This window comes from Sus scrofa, chromosome 17 (genome assembly GCF_054392235.1).
Source record: "Sus scrofa isolate SSC_HxYL_T2T_F1_AM1 chromosome 17, Sscrofa_HxYL_maternal_Yorkshire_Landrace_v2.0, whole genome shotgun sequence".
Lineage (NCBI taxonomy): Eukaryota > Metazoa > Chordata > Mammalia > Artiodactyla > Suidae > Sus > Sus scrofa.
The window spans coordinates 32,450,391-32,463,344 of record NC_139399.1 but is presented as its reverse complement, the minus strand read 5'-3'; the positions used below and the strand labels follow the sequence as shown (position 1 = coordinate 32,463,344).

At 45.3% G+C, this 12,954-nt stretch overlaps 1 protein-coding gene across 36 annotated transcripts in view; it reads left to right on the top strand.

Annotated features, from left to right (window-relative positions):
• The window catches only part of KIF16B (kinesin family member 16B), a 308,817-nt gene that overhangs the window by 33,932 nt on the left and 261,931 nt on the right, over nt 1-12,954 (top strand). For 25 of the 36 annotated variants that reach the window (XM_085004496.1, XM_085004502.1, XM_021078047.2 and 22 more), the window contains exon 2: nt 10,279-10,348. In XM_085004496.1, the coding sequence (XP_084860622.1) occupies nt 10,279-10,348 (70 nt within the window). Of the gene's footprint in view, nt 1-10,278; nt 10,380-12,954 lie in introns of all 36 variants that reach the window. The other 11 variants (XM_085004508.1, XM_085004507.1, XM_085004506.1 and 8 more) reach the window with 1 other exon arrangement.

The window sequence follows — 12,954 nt, the reverse complement described above, 5'->3', positions numbered from 1 at the left end:
TTTTTTCTTGCTTTTTCGGGCTGCACCTGCAGCATATGGAGGTTCCCAGGCAAGGGGTCAAATCAGAGCTACAGCCGGTGGCCTATAGCACTGCCACAGCAATGTGGGATCCGAGCCGCATTTGTGACCTACACCACAGCTCACATCAACCCAGATCCTTAACTCACTGAGTGAGGCCAGGGGTTGAACCCACATCCTCATGGATACTAGTTGAGTTCATTAATTGCTGAGCCACAAAGGTAACTCCCCTGATTCAGTTTTTAAAGGCTAGGCCTATGTCTTCTCTTTAAAAACAGAGTTAAAAAATTTTGCTGGTGGAGTTCCTATTGTGGCTCAGAGGATTAAGAACCTGACATAGTGTCCATGAGGATGAAGGTTCAGTCCCTGGCCTTCCTCAGTAAGTTAAGGATCCGGTGTTGCCACAGCCGTGGCATGGGTTGCAAGTACGACTCAGATCCAGTGTTGCCGTGGCTGTGGCATAGGCTACAGCTGCAGCTCTGATTCGATCCCTGGTCTGGGAACTTCGATGTGCCGTGGGTGTGGCCATAAAAAAAAAAAAAAATTTTTTTTTTCCTTGCTGTTTGAGTGTCTTGCCACCAAGTTGAAGGAAGTTAAATATTGGTTAACTTTCAAGGTAAGATTGGAGAGACTGGTTCACTTCAGGACTCAGGGTGAGCAAGACGATGGCCCGGTTTGGGGATCTTGGCATCCCCCAGTCCAGCTGTCTTATTATGGACTGACTGAACCCCATTAGCTGTACCAGCGGAATCAGTCTGAATGGCTGATTACTTTTAAATCATTTGCAAAATATTAACCTTTGCAGATGATTGTGTTTTCTGATAAGCCTTCTCCTCTCCTATCTGAGGGCTGACACAATTCATCTCTTTCTCTGATTGGATATTTTATATCCCCCATTGATCTATAACCCGGCGTACTTACTCCAGTGAGTTCATTCGTAGCATCTTGTGAGCTAGTTTCCAGACCTTTCCAATAAATTACTTATTTATATGAGTGGACCATAATTGACTTTTCACTTGAGAAACCCAATTCCCCTAAGTGGCCAGGGAGACACATAGTTCATTTTGCTCTATTATCAAATCAATGTTCAAATAATTTTAGAATTATTTATTTTCCACAATATGAGAAAAACGTCAAGATTTATTCTCCCTGTTTTGTAAATGTCAGAGGAAATTGACCTGAGGCTGGGACGGCTCGATGCCTGGTGTCCACAGTTTTCAGCTGAAGGACAAGGCATCCAGCAGTGATTATGAGGGTCGCCCTTGTGCCCAGAGGCTCAGGTTGTGGGGTGAAGAGGACGCTGGGGTCTTGCTTCCCTGAGGCCCTCTGGACCAACTGGGGAGATGATACCAGCAGGGCTGGAGCCCGTTTGGGTTGGGGGGGCGGGGTAGGCATTTCTGAAAATTCACAGGTAGGTGAGTCAGAGTGACCTGGGCCAGGCTTGCTTGAGAGCCTGGGTGGGAAAACCAGAACTTGGGGTGCTTAGTGGCTGGCGTGGGGAATGACCAAGTAGGGAATGCACCTGGCCAAGGGTTGGATGTCGGGGGAGCATCCGTTTGACTCTTCGGTCAGTTAGCTCATCGTATTCAATGTACCTGCTGTGGCTCAGTGGGTAAAGAACCTGACTAGCATCCATGAGGATGCAGGTTCAATCCCTGGCCTCATTCAATGGGTTAAGGATCCAGCATTGCCATGAGCTGTGGTGTAGGTTGCAGACGTGGCTTGGATCTGGTGTTGCTGTGGCTGTGGCATAGTACGGTATGGTATATGGGTGTAGAAAGGGCCAGAAGCTTGGTAGGGTGCTAAGGATGAGGGAACCTGGATGTCTGGGCCATTTCATCCCCTGGCCCGGAAACTTCCATATGCCTCAGATGCAGCCATAAAAAACAAACACCCACCCCCCCCACCCCCCCCGCCCAGCCAATTTATGGCACCATAGAGGCGCCGGCTGGGCCTGAGGATATAAGCCCAGATGGATGAGTCCTTGCTCCCGAGCAGTTCACAGTCGATGGGGTGAGACAAGTGGATGGGCCCCTAGTCAGGGGGTGAAGCAGTGGCCTGGCAAAGGCTCAGTAAGGTGTGGCGTTGAGGCTGAGTGGTGGGCTGGCTGGGCATGGGCCGGGAGCAGGTGGGATGGCAGCTTAGGCAGGGTCGGGTCCCAAGGCCTTTGTTTACTGCTGGGAGCTGGGCTTCCCCTGAAAGAAATGGCTGAGGGCGGGTAAAGCCAGGGACCCACGTGGTGTCCTGTGTATCAGGAAAAGGCCCTCTGACAGCAGAGTGGAGGGTGGATGGGAGGGGACAAGGCTGCAAGCAGAGAGACTAGACAGTTGGTGGTGGCCCCACCTGGGCCACTGGCTGTGCAGTGGGGAGAGGTCGCTGAGGTTGGCAGCCTGGTGATAGATGGGACAGGATGGGGTAACTGACTGCTGGGGAGCAGGAGGTAAGGCTGCTGGAGGGAGGCCTTGGGGTGCAGAAGCCAGGAGCAGAAGCCAGTTCCCAGAGGAGGAGGGGCCCTAGTAGGGCAGGTCAGCAGGGTGCGGAGGGAGAGGAGAGCTTGGGGCCACATTCCTTTCTTCCATTTCTGAACTACTTAGAAGCCTGACAGCCTCCTGGAATCGACCAAGGCTGAAAGCACCAGAGGGTTTGTTTCAGCATTGAATCATTCCAGCTACTGTAACTGCTTCATGGAGATTACACTGGCTTTTCCATCAGTATTTTTAGGAAGTAGACTGAGATTCGCTAAATCTCTAGCTAGCTTCTCTGTATGTTTAATACTATTACTTTAGGGATTGTTTTCAGAGTCAAGATACATCTTTTCCTTACAGTTCTAGTTTTTATGCTTAAGAAGGAAGTGATCTAGGAAATGGTTATTTGTGGAATTTCCTTTCTGAAACAGATGGCTTTCATATTAATCTTGATGACCTGTGATTATTATTATTATTTTTAGGGCCACACTCGTGGCATATGGAGGTTCCCAGGCTAGGGGTCCAATTGGAGCTACAGCCTCCGGCCTACGGCACAGCCATAGCAATGCCAGATCCAAGCCGCGTCTTTGACCTGCACCACAGCTCACGGCAACGCTCGATCCTTAACCCACTGAGCGAGGCCAGGGATCGAACCTGCATCCTCATGCACACTATGTTGGGTTCTTAACCCACTGAGCCACAATGGGAACTCTTACGTGCTATTTTTCTGGAGTGGATGTTAATTTAAAGCCAGGAAGGTACTGTCATGGTAACTTACAGGTTGGAATAAATGATCATGGGGAGGGCCCTTTAAACCCAGCTGCTCCCGAGGCGTAAGGCCCGGAGCCTAGAGTTCTTTAACCTTTGGGGTAGATGTGCTGTGTCCTGCATCCCACCGGTCGTGGCCATGACCAGTCCTCTGAGATCCCTGGATGGTTTTCTTCTCCCAGCAGGCATTTGATGATAATACCAGCGGTTTTAAAGGGAAAGATGTAGACACAGTAGGTTGGTGAGTGCCTGAGAAATGACCTCTGGGGGAAATGGGAGGAACCGAGACGTGGCCGTCCATAGCATCAACGGCACGAATCCGTGTGGCTCCCTGGCTGGGTGGAATGTATCTTTGGAAGTTGATTGCTATGCACAGGGGTAACTATGCAAGGTGTTTATTTTCCGGCGCGTGAACGTGGAGTGTCCCTGAGGCAGTTCCCCCTTTTGGATCCAGAGTAGAGCTGCCCACGACCCAGAGGGTGGAGTGGAAGCTTCCCACACATGGGAGGGAGGGCATTTATTTGTCCCTGAGCCAGTGTTCTGTTCACTCAGCCCTGCACTTCCTCAAAGTGGCTTGGAAAAGTCGAAGCAGGCAGTGGGGATCCATTGTAGTTCTTGAATGGTATTTTTTGCAACATACTCTTTGAGCTTAATTGCTCTGGGTGGTGTTTATTCTGACCCTGTTCATCCTGAGGTGGCCAGGTGCTAGCCCCATCTGGCTCCATACCCCCGCAACTCCCCCAGGATTATTTCAAAATAAACCCCAGACAGCGTATCATTTCATTTGCAAGTATTTCAGCATGTCTCTCTAAATGGTTAAGACCTTTTTAAAATCATCACAATACTATTATCACACCTAAAACAGTAATAATAATTCCTTAATATCATCCAATATCTAGTCAGTCGTAACATTTCCCTACATATCTTATAATTTCTAAAAGTGCCTTTTCTGTTTGAATGGAGATTCCAGTTGGTTGGCATGTCTTTAAGCTGGGTCATTTGTTAGCTATCCTTCCCAGAGGCTGGATTTTGCCCATCGGCCCCCCAACATTGTTTGACACATTCTCCCACCCCCAGTATTCTCTGGTGGCTCACTGCCCTGACATCAGGTCTAGGTCGGGTCAGGCCTTTTAGATGGAGAGGGGGCAAGATTTATGGGGCAGTGGTGTTGGTCTTTCATTTCAGATACACAGCTTGTCTGGTGGTCTAGTGGTAACTAGTGGCTGGTCTAGTTACTGATTGCTGCTCCCTGGAGCCATTAGTTAACCAGGCTACAAAATGATGATATTCTAATCTGATCATTTCTTCTTTTTTTTTTAAATAATGATTTTTATTTTTTCCATTATGCTGGATTTACAGTGTTCTATAAATTTTCTGCTGTACAGCAAAGTGACCCAATCTCACACACATACATATATATATATATATATATATATATATATACACATTCTTTTTCTCACATTATCCTCCATCATGCTCCACCACAAGTGACTAGATATAGTTCCCAGTGCTATACAGCAGGATTTCATTGCTTATCCACTCCAAATGCAATAGTTTGCATCTATTAACCCCAAATTACCAATCCATCCCATTCCCTCCCCCTCCCCCTTGGCAACCACAAGTCTATTTTCCAAAAAATTCCTTTCAAAATATGACTGCTGGAGTTCCCGTCGTGGCTCAGTGGTTAACGAATCCGGCTAGGAACCATGAGGTTGCGGGTTCGATCCCTGGCCTCACTCAGTGGGTTAAGGATCCGGTGTTGCCGTGATCTGTGGTGTAGGTCGAAGACGCCGCTCAGATCCCCCAGTGCTGTGGCTGTGATGTAGGCTGGCAGCTGTAGCTCCAATTCGAGTCCTTGCCTGGGAACCTCTATAGGCCATGGGTGCAGCCCTAGAAAAGATAAAAAAGACAAAAACAAAACAACAAAACAAAATAAGGACTGTTCACTGACCATACACCCAGTCACCCAGGAGCTCTGTTGGAGATGGACACTGAGATGATTGTGGTTTTCATGCTGGCTAGCACAATATCCGTTCTGCAGCCCCTGGATCAAGGAGTGATTGACTTTTAGGTCTTCTTATTTAAGAAATACGTTTCAGTCGCAGATGCGGCTCAGATCAGATCCCGCATTGCTGTGGCTCTGCCGTAGGCCAGCGGCTACAGCTCTGATTTGACTCCTAGCTTGGGAACCTCCATATGCTGTGGGTGAGGCCCTCAAAAAGACGAAAGACCAAAAAAATACATATATATATATATATATATTCCATATGTTGCTATAGGTAGTGATTCCTCTGATGGATCTGGGTAAAGTAAATTGAAAACCTTCTGGAAGGATTCAGCATCCTAGATGCCATTAAGAATATTTATGATTCATGGGAAGGGGTAAAAATATCAACATTAGCTGGTATTTGGAAGGAGTTGTTTCCACCCCTCAAAGTCAACTACGAGGGGTTCAAGGCTTAATGGAGAACGTAAGTACAGGTGAGGTAGAAACAGCAAGAGAACTAGAGTTAAAAGTGGATCCTGGAGTTCCTTTTGTGGTTCAGCAGAAAAGAACCTTACTCTTATCCATGCGGACATGGGTTTGATCTATGGCCCCACTCAGTGGGTTAAAGGGTCCAGCATTGCCAGTGAGCGGTGGTGCAGGTGGCAGACATGGCTCAGATCTGGTGTTGCTGTATCTGTGTTGTAGGCTGGCAACTGTAGCTCTGATTTGACGCCTAGCCTGGGAACTTGCATATTCCACAGGTGTGGCCCTAAAAAAAGGGGGGGATCCCGAAGATGTGACTGAATTGCTGCAATCTCAGGATAAAACTTTATTTACTTATTGCCTTTTTTTTTTTTTTTTTTTTTTTTTAAAGAGTCTCAGGTGTGGTGTGTTCAAGTTCCCAGGCTAGGGGTCAAATCGGAGCTATAGCTGACAGCCTACACCACAGCCATGGCAACATGGGATCCCAGCCACGTCTTTGACCTGTACCACAGCTCATGGCAACACCAGATCCTTTCTTTTTTGCTTTTTTTAAGGCCCATATCCAAGACATGTGGAGGTTCCCAGGCTAGGGGTCAAATCGGAGCTGCAGATGTGGGCTTACACCACAGCCATGCAGGATCTCAGCCGTGTCTTTGATCTACACCACAGCTCACGATAATGCCAGATCCTTAACCCATTGAGCAAGGCCAGGGATGAAACCTGCATACTCATGGATGCTAGTCAGATTCGTTAAACACTGAGCCACGATGGGAACGCCAACACCGGATCCTTAATTCACTCAACAAAGCCTGGGATCAAACCCTCATCCTCATGGATACTAGTTGGGTTTGTTAACCACTGAGCCATGAAGGGAACTCTCCAGGATAAAACTTTAAATGGATAAAGTGCTGCTTCTTATGGATGAGCAAAAAAAAAAAAAAAAAAATGGTTCCTTGAGATTCTATTCTTCTGTGGTTCCAGAAGATGCTGAGATTGTTGGTGAATTTGCTGTGAAGATTGTTGAAATGACAACAAAGGGTTTAGAATATAACATCAACTTGGTTGATAAAGCAGCAGCAGGGATTGAGAGGATTGACCACAGTTTTGATTCTGTGGTTGAAATACTATCAAATAGCACTGCTTGCTGCAGAGAGATTGTTCATCAAAGGAAGAGTCAGTTGATGAGGGACTCTCATCATGAGTCCCATAATAATGAGATTTCATTATTATCTTATATGTGGTTGAAATACTATCAAATAGCACTGCTTGCTGCAGAGAGATTGTTCATCAAAGGAAGAGTCAGTTGATGAGGGACTCTCATCATGAGTCTCATAATAATGAGATTTCATTATTATCTTATATTAAGAAATTTCTGGAGTTCCCGTTGTGGCGCAACGGAAATGACTCTGACTAGCATCCATGGGGACGTGGATTCAATCCCTGGCCTATCTCAGTGGGTTTGGGGTCTGGTGTTGCTGTGAGCTATGGTGTAGATTGCAGACGTGGCTTGGATCTGGCTTTGCTGAGGCTGTGGTCAGGCCAGCAGCTGTAGCTGCAATATGACCCATAGCCTGAGAACTTCCATATGCCACAACTGTAGCCCTAAAAAAAAAAAAAGAAAAAAAAAAGAAAAAAAGAAAGCAAAAAAAAAAATTTCCACAGCCAACCAGTCCAGTGGCCATCAACTTGATTCAAGGCCCTCAACCAGGAAAAAGATTACCGCTTGCTGAAGGCTCAAATAATGGCTAGTGTTTTTAGCTATTAAAGTACTAGAAAATTTTTTTTAATGGCAGCATCCATGGCATATGGAATTTCCCAGGCTAGGGGTTGAATGGGAGCTTCAGCTGCTGCCCTAAACTACAGCCATAGCAACGCCAGATCTGAGCCATGTCTGTGACCTACACCACAGCTCATGGCATGCTGCGATTCTTAACACATTCAATGAGGCCAGGGATCAAACCCGCATCCTCATGGATACTAGTTGGGTTCGTTTCCGCTGAGCCACATGGGAACTCCTGTAATAAAGTATTTTTAAGTTATGTACCATTTTTCTTCCCACATAATGCTATTGCACACTTTACACATGACACTTTTGTATGCTCTGGGAAACAAACACAAAAATTCATGTGACTCACTGTTGTGCTGTTTATTTTATTGTGATGGTCTGGAACCGAACCCACAGTCCCTCTGAGGTCTGCTTGTGTTTGCGTTGAATCTTTCTCTAAAGATCCCTGACTTACCTTAGTCAAAATGGTATTTAGATACTATGATTTGGTCATAAGATTCTAGGCCTTTTTAGAGGACAAAGCTAGGGGAGTACTTTCCACTTCAGATAAAGTTCATGTTAGTATTTCCCATTCAGATTCAGGACTGCAGAGTTTTTAACCTAGCCTCATCAATCTGTTAAGAGGAAATTCAGGAGTTCCTGTTGTGGCTCAGAGGAAACTAATCTGACTCATATCCATGAGGAAGAAGATTTGATCCCTGGCCTCACTCAGTGGGTTAAGGATTTGGCGTTGCTATGAGCCATGGTGTAGGTTGCAGACACAGCTCGGATCCCGTGTTGCTGTGGCTGTGGTTTAGGCTGGCAGCTACAGCTCTAATTGGACCCCTAGCCTGGAAACATCCATGTGCTGTGGGTGTGGCCCTAAAAAAAAAAAAAAAAAAATCCCAGTAAGTTTAGTGAATTAAAGGACCAAAAGCCCCTGGTTCTGAGCATTGGCCAGAGTGCCCAGGAGTGAATCCAGGTCCCTAAAAAGACCAAAAAAAAAAAAAAAAAAAAAAAAAGCACCAACCAGCCAACCAAAAAAAAACCCAAACAAACAAAAAAAAACTAAACAAAAAACTCAGCCAAGTGAATTTGAAGATCTGATTGACTTTCTTATATGATTCATGAATCTGGCAATACCCACCTATTGAGTAGAAAGGCCCTGCTAGGAGCTGTACAAACTGAAAGGCTTTTATAGGCAGAAAGAGGGTGTGACAAGTGAGTTAGAGATTATTTCAGCTTCCCTGGGGGTGGCAGGGGTCATAGCAGGCAGGTTCCCTTTTTAGTGTAAACTAGGTAATTCCAGATGATTGGTTCAAGATTTGCTCCTGGGAGAGGCTGAAACTGCACTAAGTTAGGTACTAAGTCTTGGTGGGATTAGCCTAAGTGACTCCATTTTGGCCTTTTAGTTTCTTTTTAACAAATCTAATGTTTATATCTTAATCAAATGCCTGGGTTCTCAGTGGCAGAAACATAATTACTCGTGTATAATCTCACAATACACAAGCAGAAATTCCAGAATAACCACACTTACTTTATTCCCAAAAGTATGATTCCTCGGGGGCGGCGGGGGTGGGGGAGAATTGGGAAGGTGGGAATAACACTACACCCTACTGTATAAAATAGAAGATTAACGAGAACTTAACTGTGTAGCACAGGAAATCTACTCTATAGTTTTGATAATCTATATGAGAAAAAATAATGGCTATGTTTATATGTATGATGGATTCACTTTGCTGTACACCTGATACTAATACAACATTTTAAGTTTACTCCAGTGAAATAATAATTAAAAAAGAAGATTCCTGAAAAAGCTTTAAGATGGCTTTGTCATTCTTTTTCTCCTCGGACCAGATTCCTCCTGCAGTCACCACTGAAATCTTCTCTCACTGTGCGTGGCACACAGGTTCATTTGCTTCAACGTATTTTTGTGTTTTAGGTTATTAACAAGTAATTTTGTTTTATATCTGTGGACATTATTTTCATCATTCTAAGGAGGATGTCCAGATTGAGGTATTTTTTTGTAAAAATCTGGCTTCTATCTCTGCCTCTTCCATTTCATCTTCTTCCTCCCTAGGTAACCTTTTGGAAAATAAATAGGCTGGCCTTTTTATCTTTGAGTTCAAGGGGTAGCAATTCTGTGTATCCTTTCTCCACCTCGTATTTCCTACTTAATGTGCCCTGGCCCCCGTCCCCAGCGGCACGTGGAGAACTTCCTCGTTTCTTTTCCAATGACATCACGCTCCATCGTGTGGTCTTTGCTCATTTATTCTAGAGAACTGTACTTTTTAGGAGTTCTCTTAATTTCCTAGTTCAAGTGTTTTCTAGGCCTGCCAGTTTCTGAATGGATATAGAATGAAGGTATGGGGAGGAGGGGATGCTCTGGCAGCTTCTGGAAGTTGTGACCACTCAGTTAATTTTCTTCTCTGTCCTCATCCTGGATGGAGGAATAAGGCGACTTTCTTCTGTACCAGGTGGCGGGGCTGCTCTCTTCTGGAGTCGCACAGCCTCCGTGGTTTCTGTCATTTCTCTTACAATCCTTTTGGCTTCTAGGTAGACGTTCTTCCAGGGTTGCTGACATAGTGTTTTCAGTCTTAGGTTTTTGACGGTGGCATCTGTTTTGTGTGTCTTCATGTTTATGCTAGTGAGGATTTGGGAGGAGGTGTGTCAGAGACTGCATTTCACATGCTGTTTAGAAACAAACCGCCATATGTAAAAAGTAAAGACAACAAACCCTGGAAAAACAATCTCTTCTGTCCTAACCAATACTGAATTTATTTTTCTTGTAGGGAAAAGGACTTGGAAGCCAAATTCATCATTCAAATGGAGAAAAGCAAAACAACAATCACCAACTTGAAGGCAAGTAGTGACCTGGCCTGGCTTCAGTTCTGTGAGTTCCATGTTTGTTTTAGTGTCACGTGGTTTGAGGGTAAATACATCTGCCCTTTCCACAGCCTCCTTTCCCAGCTCAGTTAACCATGGCAACTTGTACTTGGCCTGGGCTCCTTCACTAAGTGGAAGGGTTGATGCTCTGTCTCCTCTCCCGTCTCTGGTCCCTGGTTTCATTGATCTGGGAGCCAGACCCAAGCTGAAGCTCTGGGGTATGAGCTTGTGGGTTTAGCCCTGGCCCAGGCATTTTTATCCTGTGTCCTTGGTGGATCCTTACTCTCAGCCTGGCTTATTGTGGACCATTAAATAAGCTCTGGCCTTAGATTTGTTTTCTTTTTTTTTTGGTCTTTTTAGGGCTGTACCTGTGGCATATGGAGGTTTCTCAGCTACGGATCGAGTCAGAGCTGTAGCCGCTGGCTTACACCACAGCCACAGCAACGTGGGATCCGAGCCCTGTCTGCAACCTACACCACAGCTCACAGCGGTGTCCCTAACCCACTGAGCAAGGCCAGGGCTAGAACCCACAACTTCATGGTTCCTAGTCAGATTCGTTTCTGCTGAGCCACAATGGGAACTCTTGTTTTCATTTTCAATGAAAATGATCAGAATATTTTTTGGTCATGCCTTGAGGATGTGTAAGTTCCTAAGCCAGGAATTGAACCTAAGCCACAGCAATGGCAGTGCTGGATCCTTTAGGCTACCAGGGAACTCCCAAAAATAATTGATTTTGTAAACTTTGTAAGAGGAGTTGGTATTATTCAAAACTTAGGATGAAAAATTAAAATACCTGAAATTTTTTTCTGGGGAAAAAAAAAAAAAAAAACCTAAGAATTTTCTAAGATGATGAGTTCTTTTTTACTTAAAATATTCTGGTTTTTCTTCTGGTCCATGAATTTGGTAAGGACTCTGAATACTTTTCACTTAGGGCAAAAATAAGTGTAGAATCAATAATAATGAAGTCACGTGCTTTATGGACCTAACCTCATTCTTCTTTGATATTTGTCACTTGCTCATGGGTTTGGCCCATGGCCAAGAGCAGATCCGGCTCCTGTTGGATTTCTGTTAATTCCTGGCTCCAGGGAACAGACACTTTGAAATTCAGTTGAAAGAAGTGCGACTTGATCTCCAGGGGTGGAAGCAAGGGGGCCTGCCCCTGTCTTCCAGCCAGGCTGGTTCTGGGTGATTCAAGGCCTGGTGCCTCTGGCCTGAGGCATCTTCCAGTGGAATGGCTTCTTTCTCCCCCTGCAGTGCTAGTGCCTGTGGTTCTGTTTGGCCCACAGCTGGCTTCTCCTCATCTGACCTCCCACATTTTTTCACCTTGCTCTTAGTCACACTCTGTTCTCTGCTGTCTGTGACCTTGGCTTGGCGCTGCTTCCCACCTCTCCCGTGCTCACAGAGCTATGGTCAAAGTCTGATCAAAAACTGTATTTGCCGAAACGGAGCCGGGAGACCCTGGCCTTGGATGAGTCTTCTTTGTGTGTAATGAAATCTGTTTTCTATGATGCTTCTGTTGCCTTTTTTTTTAACATGTGCTTTATTACATTTTATTATTTTTAATGTATATTTAAAAGTTACAGTGTAGTTGATTTACAGTGTTCTGCCAATTTCTGTTGTACGGCATAGTGACCCAGTCATATGTACACACACATTCTTTTTCTCATACTGTCCTCCGTCATGTTCTATCCCAAGAGACTGGATAGAGTTCCCTGTGCTGTACAGCAGAACCTCATTGCCACTCAGTTGCTTTTTGAGGTTTACGAACATTTCCTTGTCAGATATAATCAGAATAGAGGACCAGCTTTTTAATATTGTTGAATAATAACCTTAAAATTTTTTCTTTATAGTATCTGAGTTGTGTTGGAAAATATGATGCTCATTCACTTTATTCAGCTCATGTCCAGGGAAACTATGTGAGGCTTTGGTGGCATATGAAGATTTTCTTTTCTTTTTTTGATCTTTTTCAGGCTGCACCTGTGGCATATGGAGATTCCCAGGCTAGGGGTCAAATCAAAGCTTTCAGCTGCCGGCCTACATCACAGCCATAGCAACGCCAGATATGAGCCGCATTTGCCCCCTACACCACAGCTCACAACAACGCCAGATCCTTAACCCACTGAGCCAGGAATTGAACCTGTGTCCTCATGGATACTAGTCAGATTTGTTTCCACTGAGCCGCAATGGGAATTCCCACATGAAGATTTTTAAACATGGCTCTTGATTCAGTTTCCATACATAGCGAGACAAGATGTATGTAAGATGTGACCAGGGAGAATAGATGGGGTGGGGGGTGGGGGCACTAATTGCTTCTGGAAGGAGGGCCCAAAGGAAGCATCATGCAAATGCAAGAGGAAGCATCTGACCTGGAGTTTTCGGTGCGGCCACAGAATCACACAACCGAGGTCACGTTGTGATCTGTGTGAACAGCACCCTCTGGAGTCGGGCAGCCTCCAGCTCTGGTGGTTTTGGATGCAGAAAACAGTAAAAAAACATTGAGTCTGGCTGGAGTGTCAGGTTCAGGTAAGGTAATCATGATCAGAAAGTCCAGAAAAATAGCCGTGGTTCATATTGTGGAGAGC